The sequence below is a fragment of the Molothrus aeneus genome, chromosome 2 (assembly GCF_037042795.1).
Source record: "Molothrus aeneus isolate 106 chromosome 2, BPBGC_Maene_1.0, whole genome shotgun sequence".
NCBI lineage: Eukaryota > Metazoa > Chordata > Aves > Passeriformes > Icteridae > Molothrus > Molothrus aeneus.
The window spans coordinates 108,122,606-108,147,666 of NC_089647.1; the positions used below are offsets into that span (position 1 = coordinate 108,122,606).

The window sequence follows — 25,061 nt, forward strand, 5'->3', positions numbered from 1 at the left end:
TCTGTAATAAATATAATTTGAGATTTTTACCTTAAAAAATCCTGTGGAATGATGGTGACGACTGCTTCAGTTTCCACACCCAGAGGAACTGGCATCAGCATTAAAAAGGGGGGATGAAAATCCATTTTTGGTGACCTCAGTGTGCCAGACAATGTTAGTATGTATCGTGCTGGATTATTATTTAGATGCAAGGTTATTTCAGATGTATATGTCCCAGGACAAGCTGTTGAAAAGGTTCAAAAATATATATATATTACCACAAATACAGGAATGTAAAGGAGCTATAGTAAGAGATTTGGGGTTGGAATTTTTGTTTGCTATTAATTTTTTTTAATATAGTACTGCTTTCTTTCTCAAAATGGAGTTTAACATAACATAAATATTGTATGAGAAGAGTATTTATTAAGAAAGCTCAGAACACTTGCCTTTAGCAAACCAGAAATTCACATTTTTTGAACTTGTCAGAATTTTTCTAACTTCAATATATGAGTTTATTGCTTTAATATCCCATTATATATAATACCAATACAACAGCAGAATTTTAAGAATTGCAGTCATACTTTGAATTACACTAATTGACACAGTGAATGGTTATTTTATAAAGGAGTAACTATTGGAATCATCTGACTGCCAAGACAAGGAAAAGTTGGTACCTTTTAAGAGTGCAATTACACCACTTCAAAGTTGCCTCCAAAACCTACAGAGTGGCCAAGCAGCCTCACACAAGCCAGCAGGAGGTTCCACCCTGCACTCAGAGCATTTCCCATTTCGCAGAATCATTTAGCTTGGAGAGAATCTTAAAGATCATCAAATCCAAGTGCAACCCTAATATTGCCAAGTCCACCAAAAAAAAAGGGAAGGGATGGCCAAATATTCTTCTCCACGTGCTCTCTACAGCACAGCTGGGCATGCCAACATCAGGGATAAAGATTTCCTTGTGTTCTGCCCCTTCTCAGGCACCTTGCTCCCTGCTGCAAGGCAGTTCTCTCTAGGATGGAAAAACTCTTTTTTTTTTTCACTGATACAGGAACAAAGTACTTCCTTCCACAGCTGTTAAACTATGAAAGTGACATTCTGAAGCATGCAGTGCCATTTACCCAACCCCCTGTCATTCTCTCCTGCTGAAGAGCTAGCAAAATCAGCAATTTTGAGGGCAAACTAATGAAAAACTCCTGGATTTAGAAATAAATCTGCAAAATGCGTTGTAAAACAACCCAAAAAGTTTCATCTTTATATTTTTGAGAAAAAACACCTTTTCCTTTGATTCCTCTCCATTAGATCAGTATGGAAACACCTTCACCTAATTATTAAGATAGCAAAAAGAAATTTTGTATTTTATGTGTCTGCATGATCATATACATGTCACAGAACAAAATACACAACAGGATCTTCTGAGATTATCTCAGATCATTACTTCCATGGCCTGAGAAAGAGCTGTCACTGTTTACATACAGAAAGAAGAAAATCTAGTGTCTTCAAAATACTTTGTCTTTTTCCCTTCCTGTAAGAGCTAATTTCCTAATGGAGGTGACAAGAGAAGAGCATCACGGGTGCTGTTATGTCACCAGAACATGACCTGTGGATCCCTTCATTTCAAACCAGCAAACATGAAAATGCAAACTAAAAACCAGCTCTAAGGGGAATCTGCTGCCCCTGTTTGCAACATCTGACTAATTCTGTGTTAAATGTCAATCAGCTTTAGGAGACAATAGTGCTGAGAAGGCTAAAAAGGTTCTGCCTCTAAGTTTTGATACAACAGGAACACATCTTCCTCTGGCACTTTGCCCTTTCATGAAGGAAAGGTGAGAAAGCATCAGAAAAAAAGTCATGGAGATGGATGAAGAGCCAAACAGGGTATTTCTTACAAGCTTGTAAGAAAGAATGTTCTGTACAAGTTCCTCCCATGTACCACAGCTGGGCTACAGCTGGGCTGTAACTAAACCATATTTCTGGTGTCTTTTTTTTATACACAAGTATGACAAGGTGAAGTGAAAGGACATAACCAACAAATACCATAGGGATGGAACATAATGAAGGAAGAAAAGTACAGGAGCATATGTCAGTACCAAAGAACGTGCAATTTTCACTAACTCACATTTTTAAATATTTGTATTAACCACAGTTTCAAAGTTAGGCAATTGTAGTGTTTAGCTTTTCTCATACAAACTTTCCATCTATACTTTCCATGCCAGAGAATCCCTGTCTGACCCAAAGAGCAGAACAGACAGTGCCTATCCTTCATCACTGATCATTCTGTGTGTGGATCCACATATTTACTAACACCAAAATTCAGCATAGAATGTAAACCAATAAATATAAAATAATATGATATGAAATTATATATAATTTCATAATATAATATAATATAATATAATATAATATAATATAATATAATATAATATAATATAATATAATATATAATTATAATATAATATAATATAATATCATATAATTTCATATAATATAATTTCATATAATATAATTTCATATAATTGCAATATAAATTATAAATATATATAATATTATATATGATATATTATTTATATTATATAATATATAAAAAATAAATTATTGCTTATGTCAGAAACACCAAAACAATGCAATACCACAATCATTTTGAACAGACACAAGGGCAAAAACACATACATTCTGTTATTTATTAAGAAGATTTGTTCATTAGTTTGGAATGTCTAGGACCAATGATTTCAGGATATTTCATGTTAAATAAATTACACAGAAATTAATGAGGATTATGTCCTGAACTGACAGCTGAAGTCAAGAATTTATTCTACTCCTCACACCTTTTATGACTGCTGTCAAAGCCTGGGCTGCTGCTACCATTCTGAGATACCACCATTAATTTCTAGTCCAGCAGATGTGAACATTTTCCTTAGGGATATTTGATGGTACTTAAAAATTTGTCAATCTAAATCTGCCAAGGGCTAACAAAATCTGTAGAATTATATGGGAAATATTTTCTCTTCTCCAGGAATATTAAACTCTATATTTTCAGAGTCTATGAGAAGAAAGGAAAAACATCCTCTGCTCTTCTCACCCTCTTAAGTTTGTATTATATGGTTATGCAGTTCCTACATTTGTCCCCCAAAAGCAAATTTTTAGTTTAGTAGCCTTGGACCTTATGATAATTCAGGTGTTATTGGATTTATGTCCCTTCAACATTCATAGGTACCACTGAACAATTTGCATACAGTGAAATACAGACTTCAAAGCAGAAAAGCCACAGAGAGCTAGAACTTACAGGTATCCTACAAAAAAAATAAAATTAAAGAAAAGAAAAACTCAAAAGTAAAATAACAGTTTCTTCGCAGAATTTGTTAAAGGTCACAGCTATTTAATATCTTGCTGTTGCAGAAAAAAAATTAAAAAACAAAAGACCACACAATCAAAGTATGAAAGTTGTCATTTGTGCCCATTACACAATCATCACATCTTCCAGCACCTCTGAACTCCCAGTAAGGGAACCCAAGAGCACAAATTCCTTGTAACTTCCTTTGCTGCAGATAAGTTTTTTCATATCAAAATTAGATATAGTGAAAAATTTTTTTACACTGTTAATGCATTATACTATAAAACAGCAGAAGAGGATCATATGAATAAGTCTTCAATTCTTGAAAATCTCTGTTTTTAGAATATTTTCTTAACAGGTAGCAGGATTTTACCACCAACTTAACCTCTTTCATTTAATTAAACATTGCAGTTTATTATAGCATTTTGTACTCTATCATAACTGCTGCAGCATATTTAAATAAATTACCCTAATGCATACTCAAAGTTCATTTTACAGTTTGTTCACCCCCCCCCACATACTACAACTTTACAGCACAAGCCTATGAAAGTGATTAGCAGCCCATGGTCATTAACCAGGTCTCCTGTGTGGGTTTTGATGTATCTAATGCTCTCTTACAAGACAGTAATGATATGCACTGAAGGTACAGCATAAATAGGATATAAATCATAGGAAAATACTCAGAACATTGAATTAAGGGTCATTTATCTTTACAGTTATTTATGACTTTCTGTAAACAAAAGATATGGGAACACAGCAAAAATAGAGATATCTTCAAATTACAGTAATTTATCAGTCATATTTATATATATACACATCTGCATTTACACAATTTATCCAGTAATTCAAAATATTGGCTTTTATTTTTATGCTGTTCTCTGCTTCACAGTCTGCAACAAGCAACTCCAAGCGACACGTGCAATTAAACACTGCTCTTGCATATTCACAACACTTACAGAACCATACTTAATGCAGTCTTCTCAATTTCTCATAGAGTCATGGCAAGAGCTATTTTTCTTTATTTATATTAAATTGTTTCCAGTGCTTAATTGAGGTTAGAGATTTCAGTGCTATGATGAAGGATAACAGCAACATCTTTCTTTAGGACAGGGATGCTCACTTGCTGACTCAGCATCAGAACCAACTGACACAACAACTTTTCCTCCCCTTGACAATGCTGCAACCCCAAAAGTACTGCACTGAAACTGCCAAGAGGACGGAGTTCTGTGGGCATCAGCTGCATTAGCTGGTGGGATTTAACAGCTCAAGTACAGTGCTACCCCTTATGAATCTTGTATATCACTGTCTACTTTAAACCCTTGGTTGGGAAAAAGTAGAATCTTAATTTTCCTATTCTTCTATTCCTTTTCTGAAGTTATGTGGTTGATTATTATCTTCCCTTATTCTTCCAAGTTTTGTTAGAAATCTATTTTACATATTATTTCTTAGGGACTGGTCACCTGACCAGTCTACTCCAAAAAATACCACAGACAAGTGATTTTAAATCTTACTGAAGCAGGAAATTTCTATTCTTATCTAAATTATGGCTATTTAGAGTAAAGTTTAAAGGCATTCCAAGTACCTTGGAAAGCTTTACTATCTAAGTCAGCCAACCTAAATGCACTTGAAGTAGCAGCACTGAAAATGATACACCTATCCCAGTCCTTGATGCTTTATGTAAGAAAAACCTGATGCTTTCTATGTGCAAAACAGACTTTTCAAATAATGCAATTTCAAAGACAGTGATTCCACTCTTTTGGTTAGGTCTGCAGCTGTCTTATTTTCTCAGAACCAAAAAAAATCTTCAGTTGATCAAAATAAGTACTGGTATTGATTCATCATAAAATCCTATTTAAACATCCCTATGCAAATGGCCAATCTATAGAAGAATTCATAGAATTACTTACGAGGCCAGAAGGACACAGCAATACTGACTTCTTGCTTCCTATGAAGACGTCCATGCTTCTGACTAAATCTGAAAATACCATCTTCTATATTTTTGTCTACATCATCAAAATTAAATTTCCATATTACATCCTCTCTTGCGAGGCACTTCAGGACAAGGTTCTGTAAATATTTTCAGAAAAGGAGTGATGTTGAAAGAGAGAAAGCAGCAAAAACTGTGCTACTTTTCACATTGCTTTCTCCTAAGCATTCTTTGTGCAGACACACCAGAGGGAAAGCAAGAAGAATTCAGTTTATTATATCTGTGGGGTGCAAAGGTGAGCATGCCTATCTACACAGAATAGATGCTTTCCAGTCATTCACCACATTCACTAAGAGAATACTTTCTTTCCAGAATGGAAAAACTTCATTTAAGTGAAGTAAATAGATCAAGCATCACAGTGGGAGTGCTGAGACAAACAGAACAAGGACTTATACCTGATAAAATGAATCACAGTGAGCACTAAACACATGGCTCACATCTAGACTTACAGGTGGAGATGTTGAAAATGGAAGAAGTTCAGAATAGATTTTCAAAACCCATTCTTTCAATTCAGTAAGATGACAGTGGAAACAAAAAAATAAAATTAAATTCCTTTATCTCAGAGCTACTCTCTCAGCTTTTGAAACATGCCTAGCTGCAAAAATGCTTTGATTTTGTACTATCATTGATTCCTGAATGCATTTGAAAAAGCATTTCAAGTTATGTTATATTAAATAAATAAATTATTTAATAATTAATAATTATTAAATAATTGTGTTATATTTTGCATTCATAAATAATTATCTGTGTTGCAAATATTAAATTTAGTGTCCTTTTCCCCCTATTAAGCCCTAAGTCATGACAAGGAATTTTTTGGGAGAGTGTCAGTTGGCACAGTCCCTACCATACAAGGCACTGGGACAGCAGTTTCACTGTTTGGCCCATCATGGCACAAATCAGTTGCATCCTGGCCCCATCACTGTCTCATTTACTGGTATAGGCAGCTGCAGAAATCCTTCAGAATTATTCTATTCATATCTATTTCTTACACAATTCATGGTCAATTTCTCATAGTGCCCAAGTTTTCATGTTGTCAGAGTTAGTACAAGCCCAATTTTAAATTTTGGAAAAAATTTATAGTGATTAAAAGACAAACAAGAAATCAAAAACTGAACAAAATGACAATGACAATGTCATTACCTGAGAACTCATACTCCTATCAGCAGTACTAGAACGCATGTCACTCGAGTGTTCTTCAAATTTAAATTCCATTGAGGAGAACTCCACAAGTGGTTGATGTCCTATTAGAAAAAAACAATTTAAAGTGTTTACACAGCATTATTTGACAAATATTTTCTCAAAGTACCTTCATAAAATCATTGTTTCTGTACATGTTTAGGGAAAATGTTTCTCCTCTTTTTGATGCTCCTATACTATATACGTGATTACTGTAATTTAACTTATTATGACTCTCTAGTAACATTAAAGTTATTTAAATTTTATATCTACCAGAGTTATAGCACCTCTTCACCTCACAAGAGCCACATGATCTTGCTTCTGCAGATGTATGCACTTACATTTCTGATAGTAACCATCAGACAAGACTTGGAAGATTTTATATAAAACAGCATTTCTCCTAATTTCATAGAGCTTTAACAAAAAATCATCACAACATATGAATTTTTGAAGTGAGAATTTATAAAAACAGAGGTATGTGCTCCCACAGCCTCATCTTACTTGTTGGAAACAGCGCTGGAAATGAACCCAGCAAGCACAGAGAATCCTTTATTAAAATCTGTATGTCTGCTCCATTCCCAGTGTTGATCAATTCTCTTCTCCCTCTAAGAAACCCAAGAAATTTCCTAATTGCATATATCACATTATGTAAACAACAATATTATCTGTATTTCTCTAAATCATAGGCACATAAACTCTATAAAGTAATATTGTTTCAAAGTAGGAACAGGATCTGCTGGAACCTTCCACCAACACACAACTGTGTCACTCACCAAGTCCTCAGCTCTCTCACAAACTGCTTGTGCCAGGAGAACACAGCACAGCTGAAGCTCTGACAGGGAAGGGAGATGATCTACCCAACCAAAAAAACTGTGACTTGGACTATTAAAATATATGTCAGCTCCCATGAGGCCATTACATTGATAGTACAAACTTCTCCTTTGTACCAGGCTTTTGTGTCTTTTCCAGTTGAGTCTTCTGTCCCAGTTTGTTTGAGATTTTTCCCTTTCAGTTCTTTTTTACATACACATAAACACTTTAGGAGGGAAAATTCCTATAAGTATTTAAGTAAGAGACCTGCTTTCCATCCCAAGTGCTGAAACAGTTTACAAACTTTGTTTAAAAAAAAAAAAAATCAAAAACCAGATTCCTGATGGATTGAAAACATATGGACTACACTGAAGTTAAAAGACAAGGCTGACTATCCCAAGATCAGGGTGATTCTTTCCTCAGAGTGAACAACCCTGAGTATAAACAGCAAACATAAGATAATGATTTAACCACACTGTACTCTGCAGTCTGAATCCCAGTCAAGCACAACTACTATTCCAGGAAAATAAAAATTGTAAAAGCACAAAACTAATGTGCCATAAAGCATCTAGCAGTGAGAATTAGGCATATTTGCCAAATCAAAGCTTAGAAGTTTCAAGATACATCTTATTCAGTGTTTAGCTTTTAATGTAATAATCTGAAATTATTTAATAACAGACATAATTTTTAAGTTGTCAGAATGTAATCAGATCATCAAGTTCTTTTTCTAACAGTAAAAATAATCTGGCTATTTGCCTGCACTCATATGATTATCTGAAATACTGAATGGTCATGAAACTTATTTAGACTTCTCTGCCTCCTTCCAGACCATTAAGATTCCCAGTAAGAATTTAATTTCAATACTCAAATTTTAATAGAAGCTACACTTCATTTTTTCAACTATTTCTTAGACTTGAAAGTATTATATATTCACTTTTCTATTATGTTACTTGGCTAATACACGTACTGTGAAGAAATTCTACGTAGCAGAAATATAAATTTGTGATAAAATTTGTCTAAGGTTGTCAATTATCCATGAGATTTATGGATTGCATCTATTTCACAAAGAAAGGGAAAAGGAAATAAACATTTTATTTTCTCTTCACATCACTTAAATAATTTCTGCACTATGAATTTGTGACTTGGATTCATATTTTCACTTAGTGATATTTTTCCTAATAATCTCATACACATATGTACATTCACCTTTATTCTATATGTTCTCTAATTACATGTATTTTAGAAACATTTAATATGAATTTACCTTCATGACAATGTCTAAAGAAGGTCTCTCAGATTTCTTTGATATTTTAAAAGATCTCAAAAGACTTAAGAGAAAAACAAAGGGGAAAAAATCAAATATAGACAAATCCTAATAAATGTGAGTTGCTTTTACCCCACTTTACATATTTAATTGGCCAGGCCTTCTTAAATGCTTCCAAGAGGTTTAAACATTACACAAACATCATTGTAGGAAGACACTCTGTACTTCACTCCCACCTCAAATAAAAAATGGTTATAAATTAAAAACTGAGATTAGGAGAGCCATTGTATTCAAATATTCACAGTTTATAGATCTACATGACAGTAAGAATAAGACAGGAGACTAAAGAGAACCACAAATTATTTCTAAGAAAAGCAGACAAGAATTATATAAGATATCAATTTCTTTGCTGCAGGCAAATGGCCTGTAACTTTGGCTATTAACAACCTCTGACAAGCCAGATGGGATGAGGGCCATTCAGAGGCATTTTAAAGGAGTTTTAAATACAGCTAGAGATCCTAGTTTTGACAGGAGAATTCCACAAAAGAGTATGACTGACATTCTACTTTTCTACACTTTTCAGAGGAACTGCTGTAATCACTGGGATTTGCATGATGTAGTCTAGAAATATTAATAAATGGATAGACACAAAAAAGAGCTTTGGTAAACTATTTTTATATAAGGCAAATACAAAAAAATATTTTCTCCACATCATGATTAGGTATAAAATTTCACCTTCAAGCATATTTAAAAACACGTATCAAAACTTAAAAATTCTGCAAGTTTCCAAGAAATGTACCAGTTATACAAATTCCAATTAAGTAGCCATTCTCTGCAAAGCAAAAACATCACTCCAAATCTGTGTATCCAGCAGGTGTTTCAAGGCCTGCTTCACCCACCGTTAGCTCTGACTCTACAGATGGGCAGAGCTGGGGTCTCCGGGGGCGGCAGAGGCGCGGGGGCACCGCGCTTCAGAGGCACCGAAAGAGCTGGAGTTGGGTACGTGGCCCGAGGAACAGCAATTGGGAGAATGAAGTCATATGCTGCCACCTAAAGGGAAAGAAAATATTGTGGTCATTTTCCCAAAAAAATCATAGGTACCTCCTGAACTATCTGAGTGGTTGGCTGTTTTGGCAGAATGATTGCAATTTTGCATATTTTCATTTATTGGAACTCAGATTCAGCTCTCTGAGTAAGCAGTGCCCAGTTGTTTTTTTTTTCCCCATTAAGGAAAAGCTCTATGACCAGAAGTATCAGGTTTATCAGCAGAGCTACAGACAAGGCTTCTGCTAAGTCACAGTGTCGTGTTCCACTCCTGCCACCCTCATGAGTGAAAAGAGATTGGAGCCCTGGCCCAAATGCAGAAGCTCATGTGAGCAAAGAGGAGGGAAAACAAAGCTCCATCAGTTATGGAAGCCTTTCTCAAAGGCTGAAGAGCAAAGGTCAACCATTACAGTACACCCAGCATAAACAAAATGGGCTCTGATATCAAAGGTGAAATATCAGTTAAAATTGAGAAACCTTGGGGAAGAAAATAAGTCTTAAAACCTTTGTCATGAAATGCTACTGAATTCTAGGAGTCTAAATTCCAGTGATTTTTATCCTCATTTTTATCTGTGCTATCACATTCCCAAGTGGGGTTTCAAACTTAAGCAATGGTGTGTTTTGTACAGAACCCTCTTTTTTTACAGACTGTGCATCAGAAAGGCCAAATTTATTTCAAAAAGCACTTTCAAAGAGGTATTTCTTGCCTCTTGCTCTGTCTTTTCAAGGACCAACACACTAAGATAGTATGTTCTCCAGATAAAAGGTATGGATAACCTTAATAAAGGTAATGGAAAAAAAAAAAAACCCAAAACTTCTGCACTAAAACCACTGCTAGAGTCCTTCAAATCCTGTTTTCACCTTGAACGCCACAGAAATCTTAGAAAGGAATTAAACCTATAAAATCTTCATGTTGCTTAGAAAAAGCAGTAAAACCAGCTATATAAAGATGTTATGAATCATTTAAAAGCTTTCAAAACCTGCAGAAAAATAGTGCATCATTCTTCACTTTCTCATCTCTGGTAGCAAGAAAAATATATAAATGATAGGAAAGAAAACCAAAAGTGTCCTAAGTCAGGGCATGAGGCACAAATCCATCTGTAACACTTACTGAGAAGCAAGCACACAGCACTGGGAGTGTGTGGTGTTCCAGCAGGGTCTGTGACACACAATTACACACTTCTGGAGAGTGAGGTGTGTGCTGAGCCTTGTGAAATGTTTTGTCTTTTTGTGCTCAGCTCACAAGAAAAGCATTGAATGAGGACAAGTTTTGCAGCAAGATTACCACAGTCCATTGTTTTATATTGATACTTCAAATATAATAATGATTAGATTTTATAATATATTACTATTAGCTTTTCAAAATTGACATTTAATATTTTTTAGTAACTAAAACTCAAGATATGTCAAAAAGATTGAGTAAAAATCTCCTGCTTTGAATTATATACTCTTCTACTTTTAGTATCTCAAGTCACCCACAGAGAACACTTCATCAAGTTACATCTTCAAAATATGTTCTTGTAACAAAGCTGATTTTGTTTAAGTTTGGTGAGATTAAAATGTTTAGCCTATTATAGATTTCATGACAGCACAGGCTGTGCAAAGAAGTGCAGTCTAGCACAGCAATTGCTCTTCATCACTGCTGGTATGTTTAGGCCAGACAGCAAAAAATGGAATCCCTTTTTCCCACTCCTAAAGCAGCAAATCAAAACCTGTTTTTCATCCCAACTAACAGGAAAATTTGTTTTTTTCTTACTATACAACAAAGGGGTTATTTTCTAAGAACCGGCAAACATAAGCAAATACGTGAAAGACTCAATTCACTACATGAAGATCATGATGTTCACTGAAAACCTACTTTTGCTATGAAGTACAATGGTACAAATTCAAGGCCAACCTAACTCATAGAAATATATTCATATAATTGAGAACAAATCATAGATCTTTTATTCATACATTAACTGCACATTATGTAAACTACATTACAAATGAAAAATCCTTTAAAAATTCTATGTAAGTAGAAATCAGATTATAATATATACACATATTGCTGAAACAGAATCAAAAATTCATTTCAGTTATTAGGACTTCCCTTTGCAAGTAGAATCATTAGGCTTCTTTCTATAAATATTAAAAAATCTCTTTATGATTAATTTTTCATTTTTCAAACTCCATAATAGAAAATTCCCTCTTTTGCAAGATTACATACTTTACAAAGTAATTACAATACTTAAAAAAATAAATCCTTAGACTATTACTGGACTTATCATTGCTTTTTAGATAATTTATGAATACTTTATAGTTACTTATCTATTGAGATATTTTGCTGAAGCTGCATTTAACTTCACACACTAGAGAACATGGGAAGGGCAGGAAGGAAGCAGCCTAGAGGGAGTTCTTTCACAAACACTCCTGTTTGTTAATATCATTATAGGAAAAATTTTTCCTGTCCTGATGTACACTGATTATGCACATTGGTTGGAAAGGAGGAATCATCAACAAAGTCAGAGTTTTAGAATCAAAGTAATTCAAAAGCTTTAAAAAGACAGGTGAGACAAAGGAGCTTTTTGTTGTGTGTTTCACATGGAACACCTCCAAATAATGCCAGAAAAAGGATGCTGGTCAGGCTGCCACCAGAAGTTAGCTCTTCAAATAAAAATAACAATCTTGGAAACTTTTATTCAGATGGCATCTTAAAATACTTTCAATTTTTTTTTTCCACTAGAATTAATAAATAAATAGAAGCTGTTGGTCATAAAGAATCTGTGAGATTAAGAAATCTCTGCTACCAAAACTCATTTGAATTTATGAAATAGGTTTGATATGAACAGTTTGGTAGCTCTGAGCTCCAAACTGGGGAGCAAACATGGCTGAATGGCTTCTTGCCTTGGCCCTAAATACCTGGTATAGGACAAGAAATAAAAGAGGGAAAAGCCACCCCATCAAACATTACAAGTAAAATAGTTTTTACATAAAATTCATGGATCAAAAATAAACTGGAGTACAGCTGTCAGGTGGCAATCTGAGAGTAGAAAAAAAAAGTATTGTTATTTTCAAAAAACACTTTCAAAGCAGTTACTTCATCTCTATCTTTACTAAGTATTCCCAGGCAATAGTATATCTTAGAAAGTATAAAATCTATTTCTCTAATTATTATTCTAATAGAGCATGTATTCTCAAGGTTGAATAAAAATTTTGCTAATTTAGAAATCATATAGCTTGTTTAGCACAAAGAATATGTGACATCTCTCTAAAATTACAGTGTTTCCTTTCACAGTACAACTTCCAAGAGAATTGCACATAAATCAATAAGCTAATTTATTACTTGGAATTACATTAAAACATCTGTAAAAGATAATAATACTCTTGTATTTATCACATAATACCATGCAGATTGTTCAAGTATCTTGAAGCATTTGTGAAAAGGTTGACCTTAAATTTTCTTTATTTGTACCTCTAATACACAAATTCAGCAGGGATAGAAGAAGGCAAAATGCAATGTACATTAGAAAAAATCAGTCTGATTCAAATTTAAACCTAACTGCAAAGCCAAGAGTTTATATCTTGCAATTGAATCCAATAGACGCTCCCAGCCTTCCTACAAATTTAAATGAGCTTTTCCTTAAGATATACTGAAAGCTTCCTTCCCCCCTGTTTTATATCCCAGAAAAGCAGCTTCCACAATGAATAATGTAACTGCTGTTCAAAGCCATCATTCAAAGCACTGCAATAAAATTAAATCTTTCCTTTGTTTATGGTCAGAGATGATGCAGCAACAATACCCTGTAATTCCACAGCTGCAGTTTTTCCATAGAATTCCCTTCTTACACGACAAATCTGTTCTTTCATTAGAAAAAGGGAAAAGAAAAGTCATTTAACAGGACAAAAAACCCCACCAAAACACCTGTCACCTCCCTACAACAAGCTTAAGCAATAAGCTCTGACAGGGGTGACTTGTTCTATTTATCTCAATCCAAGGCACTCCAAGGCTTCATTATTACCCAGCTGTGTATTTTGTCCTTTTTCCAAGATGCTGGAATTTCTAATTTTCCAGCAGGTTTAAAAAAAATATTTTAAAAAAACTCATTTTGAATCACTACACTCCTGCACTTTGGCTTGCATGCTTTCCCCAGCAGACCCTGCAGGACCTCTGTGAGCAGGGGACAAACACAGACAGACAGATAGACACAGATGATATAGATACAGATATAGATAATAAAGACAGAGATGATAGCAAGTCAATACAGCTTTCATTGACAGCTCTGACTTCCACAGCCACCAAATACTAAGTTTAAACTCTCTGCAGTGAGGTGCAGAGCCTGTCACCTCCAACACCTTCAGAGACACTGGAATAACAGCAAGACACAGCCACACTGTGTCTGAGCAACATCCCAGCCTTATCTATAATGCATGGACTCCATTCTCTCACTTGGAATACTGAAGGAACTGCCTCAACATTTTTTAAGGTTTATTTTTTAAGCATGCCAAGACACTTCATCTCTAAGAGCATTTTTTCATGTCCCATGTATTAATACATATTATATTTTAGTGAGAGCTGTAGCAGCTCTTCAGAGTTCCTATATATGTACTACATTTGTTGATCTGAAGGGGTTTTTTTTAGTAGAATTCAAGATTGCATTCAAGACTAAATTACTTGCAACCTTACATTAATAATTCAGGTAGCTTTAATAAATTTTTTAAGTACATTAAAATAATTTCATGGGGTTTTTATGTTTTTAGCAGTGCTCCTGAATTATTTTTACTTTTCCTAAGCCCTATTATCCACTTTGTTAAAGAAAACATCAGTATAGTGGGGGATTGTTGGTTTATAGGGTAGTGTTGTCAGTAATGACTACAACAGCAGGAAGTTCTAGTAAAACCAGAAGGCAGACAGAAAAGAACGTGACCTGATGGGATACAGAAGGTTTGCAGCAGCTGGGAGGTAAGCTGGGGAAGAGCAGTTATCAAAAAACAGAGATGAGATCAGAAACAGCTGTTGCAGTGCACAGAGGCAGGAAATAGCACTTGCAACTGTGAAACCTGAATAGGGGAAGCTCAACACACAGAGATTAAAGATTTGGGTTTTTTTTTTTTCAAAACTGGAAAATCAGGAAAGAAATCTGGTGATAAAATAGGGAGTAATGTTTTAAGAAACAGTAACTACTGAGAGTTTCTGATCACAGTAAGAGATGCTGGTACCTCAACCACTTTTTTAACAGAACTATGTCTTTAATTAATATTGTGCATAGCAGCAGTTAAATGAAAGAAAAGCTACAGCATCCTGGGGACTACATATACTTCCAGACGCTGCCTGTAGTCATGCCACCCTGGGTAACTCCATTTTACATCAGTCAGAGCTCAGGAACCAGCTGTGATGGTGCTGCAGCAGCTCAGAGGTACTCACCAAGGGCAAAGGGAGACACAAGGACTCTGAGCACACAAGAAGGGAAACTGAAGTAAAAACATGTAATTAAAGCAACACGTATTAGTTGGCTATGAGAGGCCCCAAGAAAATGTCCTTTTTGTAGTTTTTATTTCCTCATTTCTGAAGGAAGTTATTTCTGTTTGCCAAAAAATTATTCTTAAGACTTGAAAAACACTTAGACCCAGAAGTTGAAAAATGAAAAATAAAATCTGGAATGAATAGGTGCAATATTCTACAGCCTTTTTTGTTTGTTCTGTTTTTAGGGGTTGTTTGTTTGATTGGGTTTTCTTTTTTTTTTTTGGCAAGAACAGTCACAAAACTGATCTTGTCAAATGTAAAAATTGTTTTCCCAAGTTTATACCACAACTAAAGGAGACTTCCAACTGGCATAACCTTATCTTCACTGAAGCCAATGTAAACCAGTACCAAATGACAGCTGGACATGGCTCATCAATAACAGCAATCCTGAACATCATGCTCAGGAGACAAGCTAAATTAAACATAGAGAGAAAGCTACTATTTCAGCATTCCTCAGAAATATTATTTTACAGCAGTGGCAGTAGCAACACTTCTACTTTTATTCTATCCTGCAACTTGACAAGGAAAGGAAATAGTAATAGAGCTCAAGTGTCACAATGGGAAACAGAGTTCTTCTCTTTTCCATTGCTTTCTTTTGGATTTTCTTTCCAAGTGGGATTGTCCCACTTCTTTCTAAACATGGCATCCCACATGGGAAAAGTGTGCAGCTGAAGTGTTATCAGCCCAGATTAGAATAACTGTTTTACTTGCTTTATTAATAAAAATATTCCTATTGGTAGGGTAAGTCTGTGCTCTTAATTCTTGTTCAGCTTGTCACCTGCAATGCCATACTTTATTCCAAGAGCATTATTCCAAGACCATTTTCTACTCCTGTATTCCCATTACTTGACCTTCTTACTCAAAGGAAAATACCAGCATTTTCCTTTGCTGAGTTTCTCCAGTTTGATTATAGGTCACTCATGATATTCTGTAGGTACCATTTTGCAAACAATTACATACTTTCCTGACACTTAAAAACATATGACAGCAATTCATTTTCCCTTAATTCAAGGTCTGCCATAATACAGAAGGATTTTTTTTTATAAATCTATTGACTCATATTCTGTCAGGAAAAATTGTTTCAGGGTAGTGTATGGGCCATAAACTCAATCCAATAGCTTCCATGTGTATGCAAAAGAAAATCACAACATTTTCAGACACAGCCTGTAATATACAAATATTATTTGAATGATGCTTTGAACAAAGGAATTCCATTTTATACCGCAGGAGTATAAAATGGAAGGCAGGAGTGGGAGGTGGGTGGTGGTGGAAAAAGAATACTCCTGACCCTTTCAAGATGCATAATATCTGTTATTCATTTTTAAGGTAAAAGTGCAAATAATGCAATGGATTTATATGCTGTAGAAGTGATCCCCAGCTGATTGTTCTGAAGCTGATTTACAGTATCATACACAAAGTTTTTGCAGTTCATTGTTCTCCAAATATGTGGAAACCCCAAACCTCCAATTTCCAAAGCATTTTTCTATGGGGTTGGATTTAAAATTCACTTGAGTACTCTCTATTGACAGTTACTGCCAATAAAATGCTAATTTTCGGATGTAAAAGTAACTTAAAGTCTCATATCTTCAATTTTTTCCACTCAAATAGCAACTTTTCCAATCTTTATGACACATAAAACTCATGTACATTTGCAGTTTCTTGGGTCATCTGGGAATATGGGCGAGAACAGCTGCAAAAAGAAGGTGGCTGCTGGTTGGTTAAATGATTTCATGAATGTGTGGTGTGACATTTCAGTGTTAGTTTACACCATTTTTAATCCATTGAGGAAGTGTGGTTTTTTTGTGTATGCAAACACTTAAAGGTATAAAAAGGTTATTAAAGAACTTGTTTACTTAAGAACTGCATTGCTAATTATAAAACTATTGCACAGACTAAAATGTTCATCTAAAGTCTCTATTCTACCATCACAGAAATTTTACAGAGCATGATTTTAATTAACTCAATCACCACTGTTCCATAAACCTACCTTTTTTGGTGTCAAGGTCAAGAAGCATTTCAAAGACGACCCTTCCTTTAGGTAAACTGTATAGAGATAAGGCTTTGAACGAGAACGGTCAATTGCTGCCAAACAAAATTCACAATCAAATTACAGATGTTACTGCATGAAATATCAACTTTATAATAGCTGCAGCATTTCAAAGTGATTTCCAATATCAAGTATCTACATATTTGCATGGTAAGCATTTCTCACAAAGTTATAATGGAATATAGTACCTCTCATAAGGATTCTGAAGGTAATTTTGGGCAGTATTATTCACCAGAAATTTTCATGGAAGTTATTCATTTGGGAAAACACAATATTTCAGACAAAAAAAAATAAAACAAACAATATTGTCCTTTACCTTTGAATAAAAGTGTTAAGCTAAAATACTTAATTACATAATAAACTAGTACTACAGGGATAAAAATAGTTGGCTGAAATGGGTTTGTTTTTTTGGTTTGGTTTTTTTTTTTCTAATTACTTTTAGGCATAATCTACATTTCCAATAAGGCTTGCTTCCTTTTTCAGACTTCCATGTTCAATTTTAAGGCACTGGCAGAAGCACAGGTTTCCAGCAAAGGTAATATTCCTCCAAGATCAGTATCCATCATGGAACACCAGGAGTATTCACCATCTGAGTACTGAACCTGACTGGATGTCACATGAGTGGTTTCAAGCACAAACTCTGATCATGTGCAGTGAGTCTGATCCCATGCTGGCTGCCTGCCTGTTGTAAAGAGCCTTACAGCTCTTTTGGAAGTTAAGATCACTGACTAGGAGCCCTCACCTCTTCTTCCGTTTTAAGCGCACCGCATGGTAAGAAAACCCCTCTAATTTTGGAAGATCTTTTTTTGCGTCATCCATAAATGCATCATTCAACATAAAGATACAACTAAATTTTATAATACTGTCTTGCAAAAGAATGAGTCATAATTTCCTGAGTTTGCAGCTTTGCTTGTCAGGCCTCTTCTCTCTGTAAAATTCTCTTGTGAATAATGATGGAAACATCCAAGGAGATGCCATGACTGAAGTAGGAAAGCCATGAGCAACAATGTGCAGAATAAGAATCTGCACTTGTTCTACCTAGCAAAAAATAATTCATTTCTACTCCTGCCCCAATAACTTCCTGAACGGAGTATTCATGCAGAACAGAGGCCCTGTCATTAACCTGCAGACACCCTGTCCCTTTGGGAAAAAGAAAAAACCCTTACACTGGTGATGAAATGATCAAAGGGTAAATATTGTCCCAAAAGCAGGTATGATTCACTGAATAGGAAATTAATACAATTGTTTGGCTTTGTTTGTTTGGGTTTCTTAATACTTTATTTTAACTGGTGAGAAGGTATTCATTTTTTTTTATTATACCTTACCAACTCTGGGGAGGAAAAATTGCAGAAAAAAAAAAGATCTACAGGCAACCTGACATTCTGCAGATATTTATTTTTTGTCAAATGTCATCTTATAGGCAAACCAAAATGTCTCCTCTTAATTTATATTAAGCAGCACTTCTAAAATAATTGCTTTAGGTTTTGTTATATCAGAAAATTTGGCTACCAGAAATGGTCTGACAGATTTTCTCTCAGCATTATTCATTCCTATATGTAATGAAAATTCTGCTATAGCAAAAGCAAATACCTGAATTGTCTTCAGCATACAATTTAAAATCCTTATGGTCAGTAAAATCAAACTGCACTCTAGTACAAGATTGTCCTTTGTTCTGCAGCAAAAATGGAATTGATTTTGTAGAGCTAACATAAACATCTTGATATTCAAATATTCTCTGTAAGTTTAAAGAAGAAAAATGGGTCAAAGCACTGTGAAGTCAAGTTTATAACTGAATGGAATGTGAAAAAATATAATTGTGTAACATTCACAATTTATAACACAATAACAGTGTTGGTTAATCAATAGTCTCACATAACTCTTATCTTTAAAATCTTTCCAGGACACAAACTAGAAGAGTTTAGAATTTAATATCAAGTCCAGTTACACCATCAGAAAAGTTTTAATCATTCAGTAAACAGATCAGTAAATTACTTTTCCCTTTATTGCATTTTTTGCTAAAACCACCTTAAGAAATATTCTCCCTTTTAACATACTCATTCCAGATTGCCAAATTCAAAAACCAAAGCTGTCAGCTATCGTTTAGTGTAATTGTTATATATAAATTTGGGTTTTAATAGCTTTTCCTAATTTCATCTCTTTCATCATTTTCTTGGGATGTTAGTTTAGGAAGAAATTAAAAATATGAAGTAGAGAGGAGTCACTTTGACATCGAGATAAAGCAAAATACTTAACCAGTCTTACCAATTGCTACAATTTCTTCACACTTACCACATCAATGCCTATTTCAGTGATCTCTGAAAATCCACTGATCCTAAGTGTGAGTTCTGCTGCATTCCTCACTGCTACCTAAGTGAAGGGACAACACTGGGACTGTGGAAAAGGTCATCTTAACATAACTATCTCACCAAATCTCTCATAATTACATGAAAAAAAAGTTTAACAAAAAAAAAACCCAACCCTCTCCCACAGATCAGAACAGATAGAGTCACTATAAATTGCACTGAAAATATGAAAATAACTCTGTCTTTATAATATAATGCATTTTTGCTGCAGAAATATTAAGAGATAAAGTAAATGCCTTCATTTTCTGGAAATATATATATACAGATTCCAGTGACATGTGGCTCCAAATCATGCCTTTGTGGCATACCTCATCTGGGACAGACATAGCTAGCTAGATAGATACAGTTGTTAATTAAAAATCCAGAACAAAAAAAAAAAAAAAGAAAATAAGAAACATAAAAAAACCAACCCAAAGTTGTAAGAAAGACCAGTGACCAGTCTTTGCCAAATATGCAGACAAAAGTAATATCACAGGAGGTTGTGTTACTAGAATGAGTATTTTTTTTTAAACAGGAAAAATCTGTCTTCAGCAGCTCTGAGGATTGGAATGTGTATCACAACACACATTGCTTGACAGAGGTGCTGATACAAGGTCCACACTATTTGTCTGGGGAATATTAAATCTGTTGTAAAATGGAAAAAATAAATGAATACTAGATTTAACAAGCACAATATATGTAGCCCCAGAATATGGTGAATCCAGGATCAGTTAGAAATGGTAGCAAAATTCAGGCCCTTGATAGCATCTTTCTTTCCCAATTTCACTTATCTCAGGAAGCAGGCATGCCGAAAACAAAATATGTGTTACAGGCTTTTTGCACGTAGAGCCATCTCTGAGAAAACCACAAAAAGAAGTCAAGAAATTTAAAACATTTGAGTATTCCAATCTTGCCTCTCTATAGATTACAGAAACTGCAGGTATATCTACATAACCTCATAAAGAATAATCACCCATTACTTCCAACAGCTTGTCAGTGGCATAATATGAATCAGCTCAAACTGAGAGGCTGCTTTGATATTTCTGAGCAGGACTGAGACCAAAAAAAAAAAAAAAGGAAGTTACAGCACTAATGATCTGCTGCAAGAAAACCTTATTCTTAAAAAGTGTAAGGACACTGGAAATAAAATCCAAAAGATGCATGAACATACACACATAAACACACAGGGTAACACTCAAAAGCCAAAGCTCTTCCCATTTTGAAATACCTCCACTTTTTTATCAAAACTCATGTGTGCCTTTGGAGTGAAAGAGATTTTTAAATCAACAAAGCCTCCCACAGGTATCACTCCTTCAGAGGGTGTGATTTTCATTCCAGGCAGTGGGTTGGAGTCAAGAACCTTCACAAACACAAACAAGAAACATACTGAAAAAGGTGTTTGCATTCATTTGTTTTGGTTGTTGTTGTTTTATTTTTACCAATGTATCTATCATAAAGCTTTTTATATTCTTATAAGGAGAACCTTCATAGCATATAATGCTAACTTGGACATAGAAGTTTGGGAGAAAATGCAAGTAAAACAAAGTAACAGATTTCTTAACATAAATGTCAGTTTCTACTATGAAATAATTCTTTCCATCAATTGGAAACTTGGAGTTCTGAGTTTGGGTTGTTTTCACTAAGATTTCAAAATTAAGATTTGCTACCTAGGAAGTCTTCCAAATATTCTACAAAACATTTTTTTCAGTGACAATTAAATTCATCACTTCTTTTTTGACATTCACAGGACACAGAACCCCAATTCTGTATAGCTCAGTGATAATATTAGAAGCAAATACTCAGTTTACCCACAGTTAGAAAAGACAAAAAGGAATTTCTTCTCTTCTAATGCACTCCTAACAGATAGCTTTTTAAAGGATATCTACACAAGTGACAGTGACCAAGACCAACGAGATAAGTCTTGGCTTAAGAGTAATTCTGGAAGCTAAAAAGGCTGGGTATGTTTGTTTGTGCTACTGGCTATGCTGATTTTATTCTTTCAGGCCCAGCCTCCAACACTATGGTACTACTTGTTATTTAATGCTGATAAAAGAGAAATCTGGTACAAATCAAAAAAATTAAACATGTTTTTCAGTACTGTAATAATGCAGTAACAAAAATTCTGAGGATCTTAATGAACATTATTTTCCTTCACTAAATGCAGCATTTATTCTATGACCAGCAAAACTAATGAGGTTAGGTTCCCTACTAATTTGTGTATTATGTCTTTACCCACTCTGGCATCCATCTTATCCCTTCTTCAATTCATTGCAGAGCCCTTCTTGCCCCTGGATGTTGGTTTAGCAAAGTCACCCCATGTGCTGTGACTGCTCTGGGTCCCTGCATGCACTGACTGGGCAGCCAGGGTGGAATGAGCAGTCTCAATGCAGAAAAACATCCAATAAATGTTTTTCCATAGGGTAGCCCAGTATGGGACTCTACCCTCACCCCTGGCTCTCAGGAAACTGCCATAATCATTTAGGCCATCACCACTTTGCTTGTCTTTTGTCCCATCTACCCAACAGTGCAAATTTGACAGAGGGACAGAATTCCTATTTACATCAAACTATTTCTCCAGAAAATGCCACAAAAACCTTAATAGGTTCATATTTAATAACTGAAAACACAAAAACCATAACATGATCTGGTAAAATTAATTCCCTTCTGCTCCCCAACCCAAGGAATGAAATGTGCTAGAAATAATTTTCTCTTACTTGGAAGTATGCATGGTTGTATCCTGTGTTTAGAATAGAGGCTGTCTTACAAGTAGTGAAACCAATTGGACTGTGAGCAAAGGAGATAGTTTGAGCCACAAACTGAACTCTAGTAGTACCAAACTATTAAAAAAAAAAGAGATAGATAAAACAAGCAAACCATATAACATATTCCTAAGTACAAATAAATAATTCAGCCTAATTTTTTTACCACATAATGAGCTAATATAATTGTGCAAATACATAAATTGGAAGTATTCAAATAGGAAAACACAGCTTAAGTGTGAGAGAAGATTTACTCAATGTACTAAACTTATCTATATTCAAATTGAACAGACCCAACCCTACAGATATTTCTGGACTAATTTCAAGACCAATAAAAATATTTTAATTTAACAGCACAAACTTCATTGACTCCAAATGTGTGATCAGGACCAGATATTTCAGAGATATTAACAGCAGTAGAATTTTAAATATTCTAATTTACACACATCCTGGTTTACACGTGGCAAACTTCCAAGACTTCAAAAGAAGAGGAAGAAAAGAAAAATAGCTACTGGGGAAAAACAACCAAAAATGAAAACGAGCTCATCAAAAGAAAGGAAAAAGTTTTCTTGGCTCCCAGTAAAAGTTCTAGAACAGGTAGGCAGTAGTAGAGGAAAAAAAAAAAAAGTAATGGGGAAAAAAAAAAGAAAAAAAAGAAAAACTCTTTCTTCTTCATACTCCCTGGTATGCAATGTAAGACAATAAAAAACTAACCAAAGCTGAATGTCACTGTTTAAAAGACTACCCAGAACACTGCTTCTCAAATACCATCTTCAAATAATAACACAAAATTAAATTAGGAGTCTGTTGTTAACTTGAAACTCTGAAACATACCTTCCCACACACACCCGGATTTTTATTCCTTTAATAAGTAATATATATATTAAAAAACTGCTGTATCACCTCTTGACATTTGTTTAGTCATACTAGGCAAGCAAAATAACTAGACCATAATCTATAAGGACCACCAAGCTGTGATGCCAAAGGTAGAATATCATCAAAAGCAAAGATAAGGTAAATTGTCTTTGCCTTGCCTTCTCCATCATGTCTTTGGAGCATACTCTTTAGTTAAACATGTTAAGTAAAAGCTATGTGAAATTAAAATAGTCTAATAAAAATAGATTATAATAGAGATATTTAAAGGTATTACTTGTTTAAAGAAATCCACACATTTTTCTTCTCTAAAGCTGTCCCATGAAGTGTTACCTTTGCAGAACATTTCAAGTTAACTGAATTTCCTTTGCGCACATACAAGGTGAATTGTCCTGTTTCTGGGGTGCTGAACCCTGGATGCCAAACAACTTCACACTCCACATCACTATAGGGCTCCACAAACCCTAAATATATGTACATAATTTAGATGTTATAGCATACACATGGACAACTGTCAAAATACATTGTAGAATTAGAAATACCATAGGCACATAAAAGTGAAATGACCTTCTATTACTGAATGTAAGCCTACATTTCTTAGGTGTTGAACAGTCTGATGAATTAAGTAAAATTAGGTCTTGGATTCTCATGAGCATTGCAAAATCTATTTATTAGTAACCTGCAGTAAAACACTCAAAGTTTGCTGGTATTTTTAGCCATTAATTACTCTAATATTCAAGACTGAAAAGAAAAATAAAACATACTATCTTTCTTGCAGAATAGCAACTTGGGGAAAGACCATATGCACTTTTTTGCTTGCAACTGAGTCTGAATTTGTATTAGCAGAAATATCTATTCTCAAGAATCAGAGCACGCTAATTCCAATAGAGTCAGAGCTCCAACATATCCCTACAGAATATTATTTTGCAAAGAGAAGAATGTAAAAGCTACACACACATCTAACAAATACTGATCCATGATGCAAATACAGACTAATTCCAGACTAAATTCCATTTATGTTACTTAAACTTCATCAACTTTTAGCAGCTTCATTCGTGCTTTTGGAAAATTTCCTATCCTGATGAGCTGTATGGTGTTGCTGCCCCACTCTTGAAATGTCAGCAATCTGTGCTGAGAAAAATGTTTACACAAGCACTGCTGGCTGCTCATGGAGGCAGGGAGCTGGACTGAGCTTGCATTCAGGGCAGGGCTTACACAGAGAATGCTGCTGTGGTGCTAAGCTGTGACCTGATACTGCTTTTGGGACACACTGATATTGACAGAAATCTAAAAATATAGTTTGTAGCATCAGCTAAATGTTAGTCTTATTTAATACTGTTGACACATAAGAGACATACACACACTGTATTTGCATAGCATACCTCTGGTTGGCTGTATAGTAAATGCACGTTTGCTATCTCCAGCTACAGGTCTCCAAATAAAGCCAGCAGGTTGGTTTCTGGGATTGCATACCCTCACAGTTCCTCTAAACTCTGTCCCTGCTAGGCAGCCAGAAACAGGACTCAAAATCACTTCCCTTCTAGACAGCTGAAGTTCAATAGGCTTTGCATGTGCAACTACCAGCACATGTCCAATGTGTTTGTTGTTTATTTTGTAACTGAAAGAGCTGTAACACAAAAAATATTTATCTCTCAATATTTTTATGCATTTGCTCTGTTACATTCAGAGTAAAATTTACCTGAAATATAACCACTAGCAAGAAAATACTTAGCAATTGAGTGTGGACACAAGACTGACAAGAGAAAAGTTTGCAGTTGTTTTGCATACTATTTAAATCAGAAGTGAAGATCATCCTAAAGGATAATCAGACTCACACAATCATTTTAACATTAGAAAACATAGAGTTCATACCAGCAGACTAGAGAACAGGTTTTTTTATACATTTTCCCATGATTTGCATCAAAAGACCTGAGCATGGATGCAAGTGA

At 34.8% G+C, this 25,061-nt stretch overlaps 1 protein-coding gene across 1 annotated transcript in view; it reads right to left on the minus strand.

Annotated features, from left to right (window-relative positions):
* CFAP47 (cilia and flagella associated protein 47) overlaps positions 1-25,061 on the minus strand; it is a 261,050-nt gene that overhangs the window by 218,431 nt on the left and 17,558 nt on the right. Inside the window, exons 15-25 of the mRNA XM_066545467.1 lie at positions 24,495-24,739; positions 23,446-23,576; positions 22,195-22,317; positions 20,709-20,840; positions 19,428-19,505; positions 18,729-18,873; positions 17,079-17,173; positions 9,444-9,594; positions 6,435-6,535; positions 5,215-5,374; positions 31-223 (exon numbers count right to left, since the gene is read on the minus strand). Coding sequence (XP_066401564.1) covers positions 31-223; positions 5,215-5,374; positions 6,435-6,535; positions 9,444-9,594; positions 17,079-17,173; positions 18,729-18,873; positions 19,428-19,505; positions 20,709-20,840; positions 22,195-22,317; positions 23,446-23,576; positions 24,495-24,739 — 1,554 coding nt within the window. The remainder of the gene's footprint in view (positions 1-30; positions 224-5,214; positions 5,375-6,434; positions 6,536-9,443; positions 9,595-17,078; positions 17,174-18,728; positions 18,874-19,427; positions 19,506-20,708; positions 20,841-22,194; positions 22,318-23,445; positions 23,577-24,494; positions 24,740-25,061) is intronic.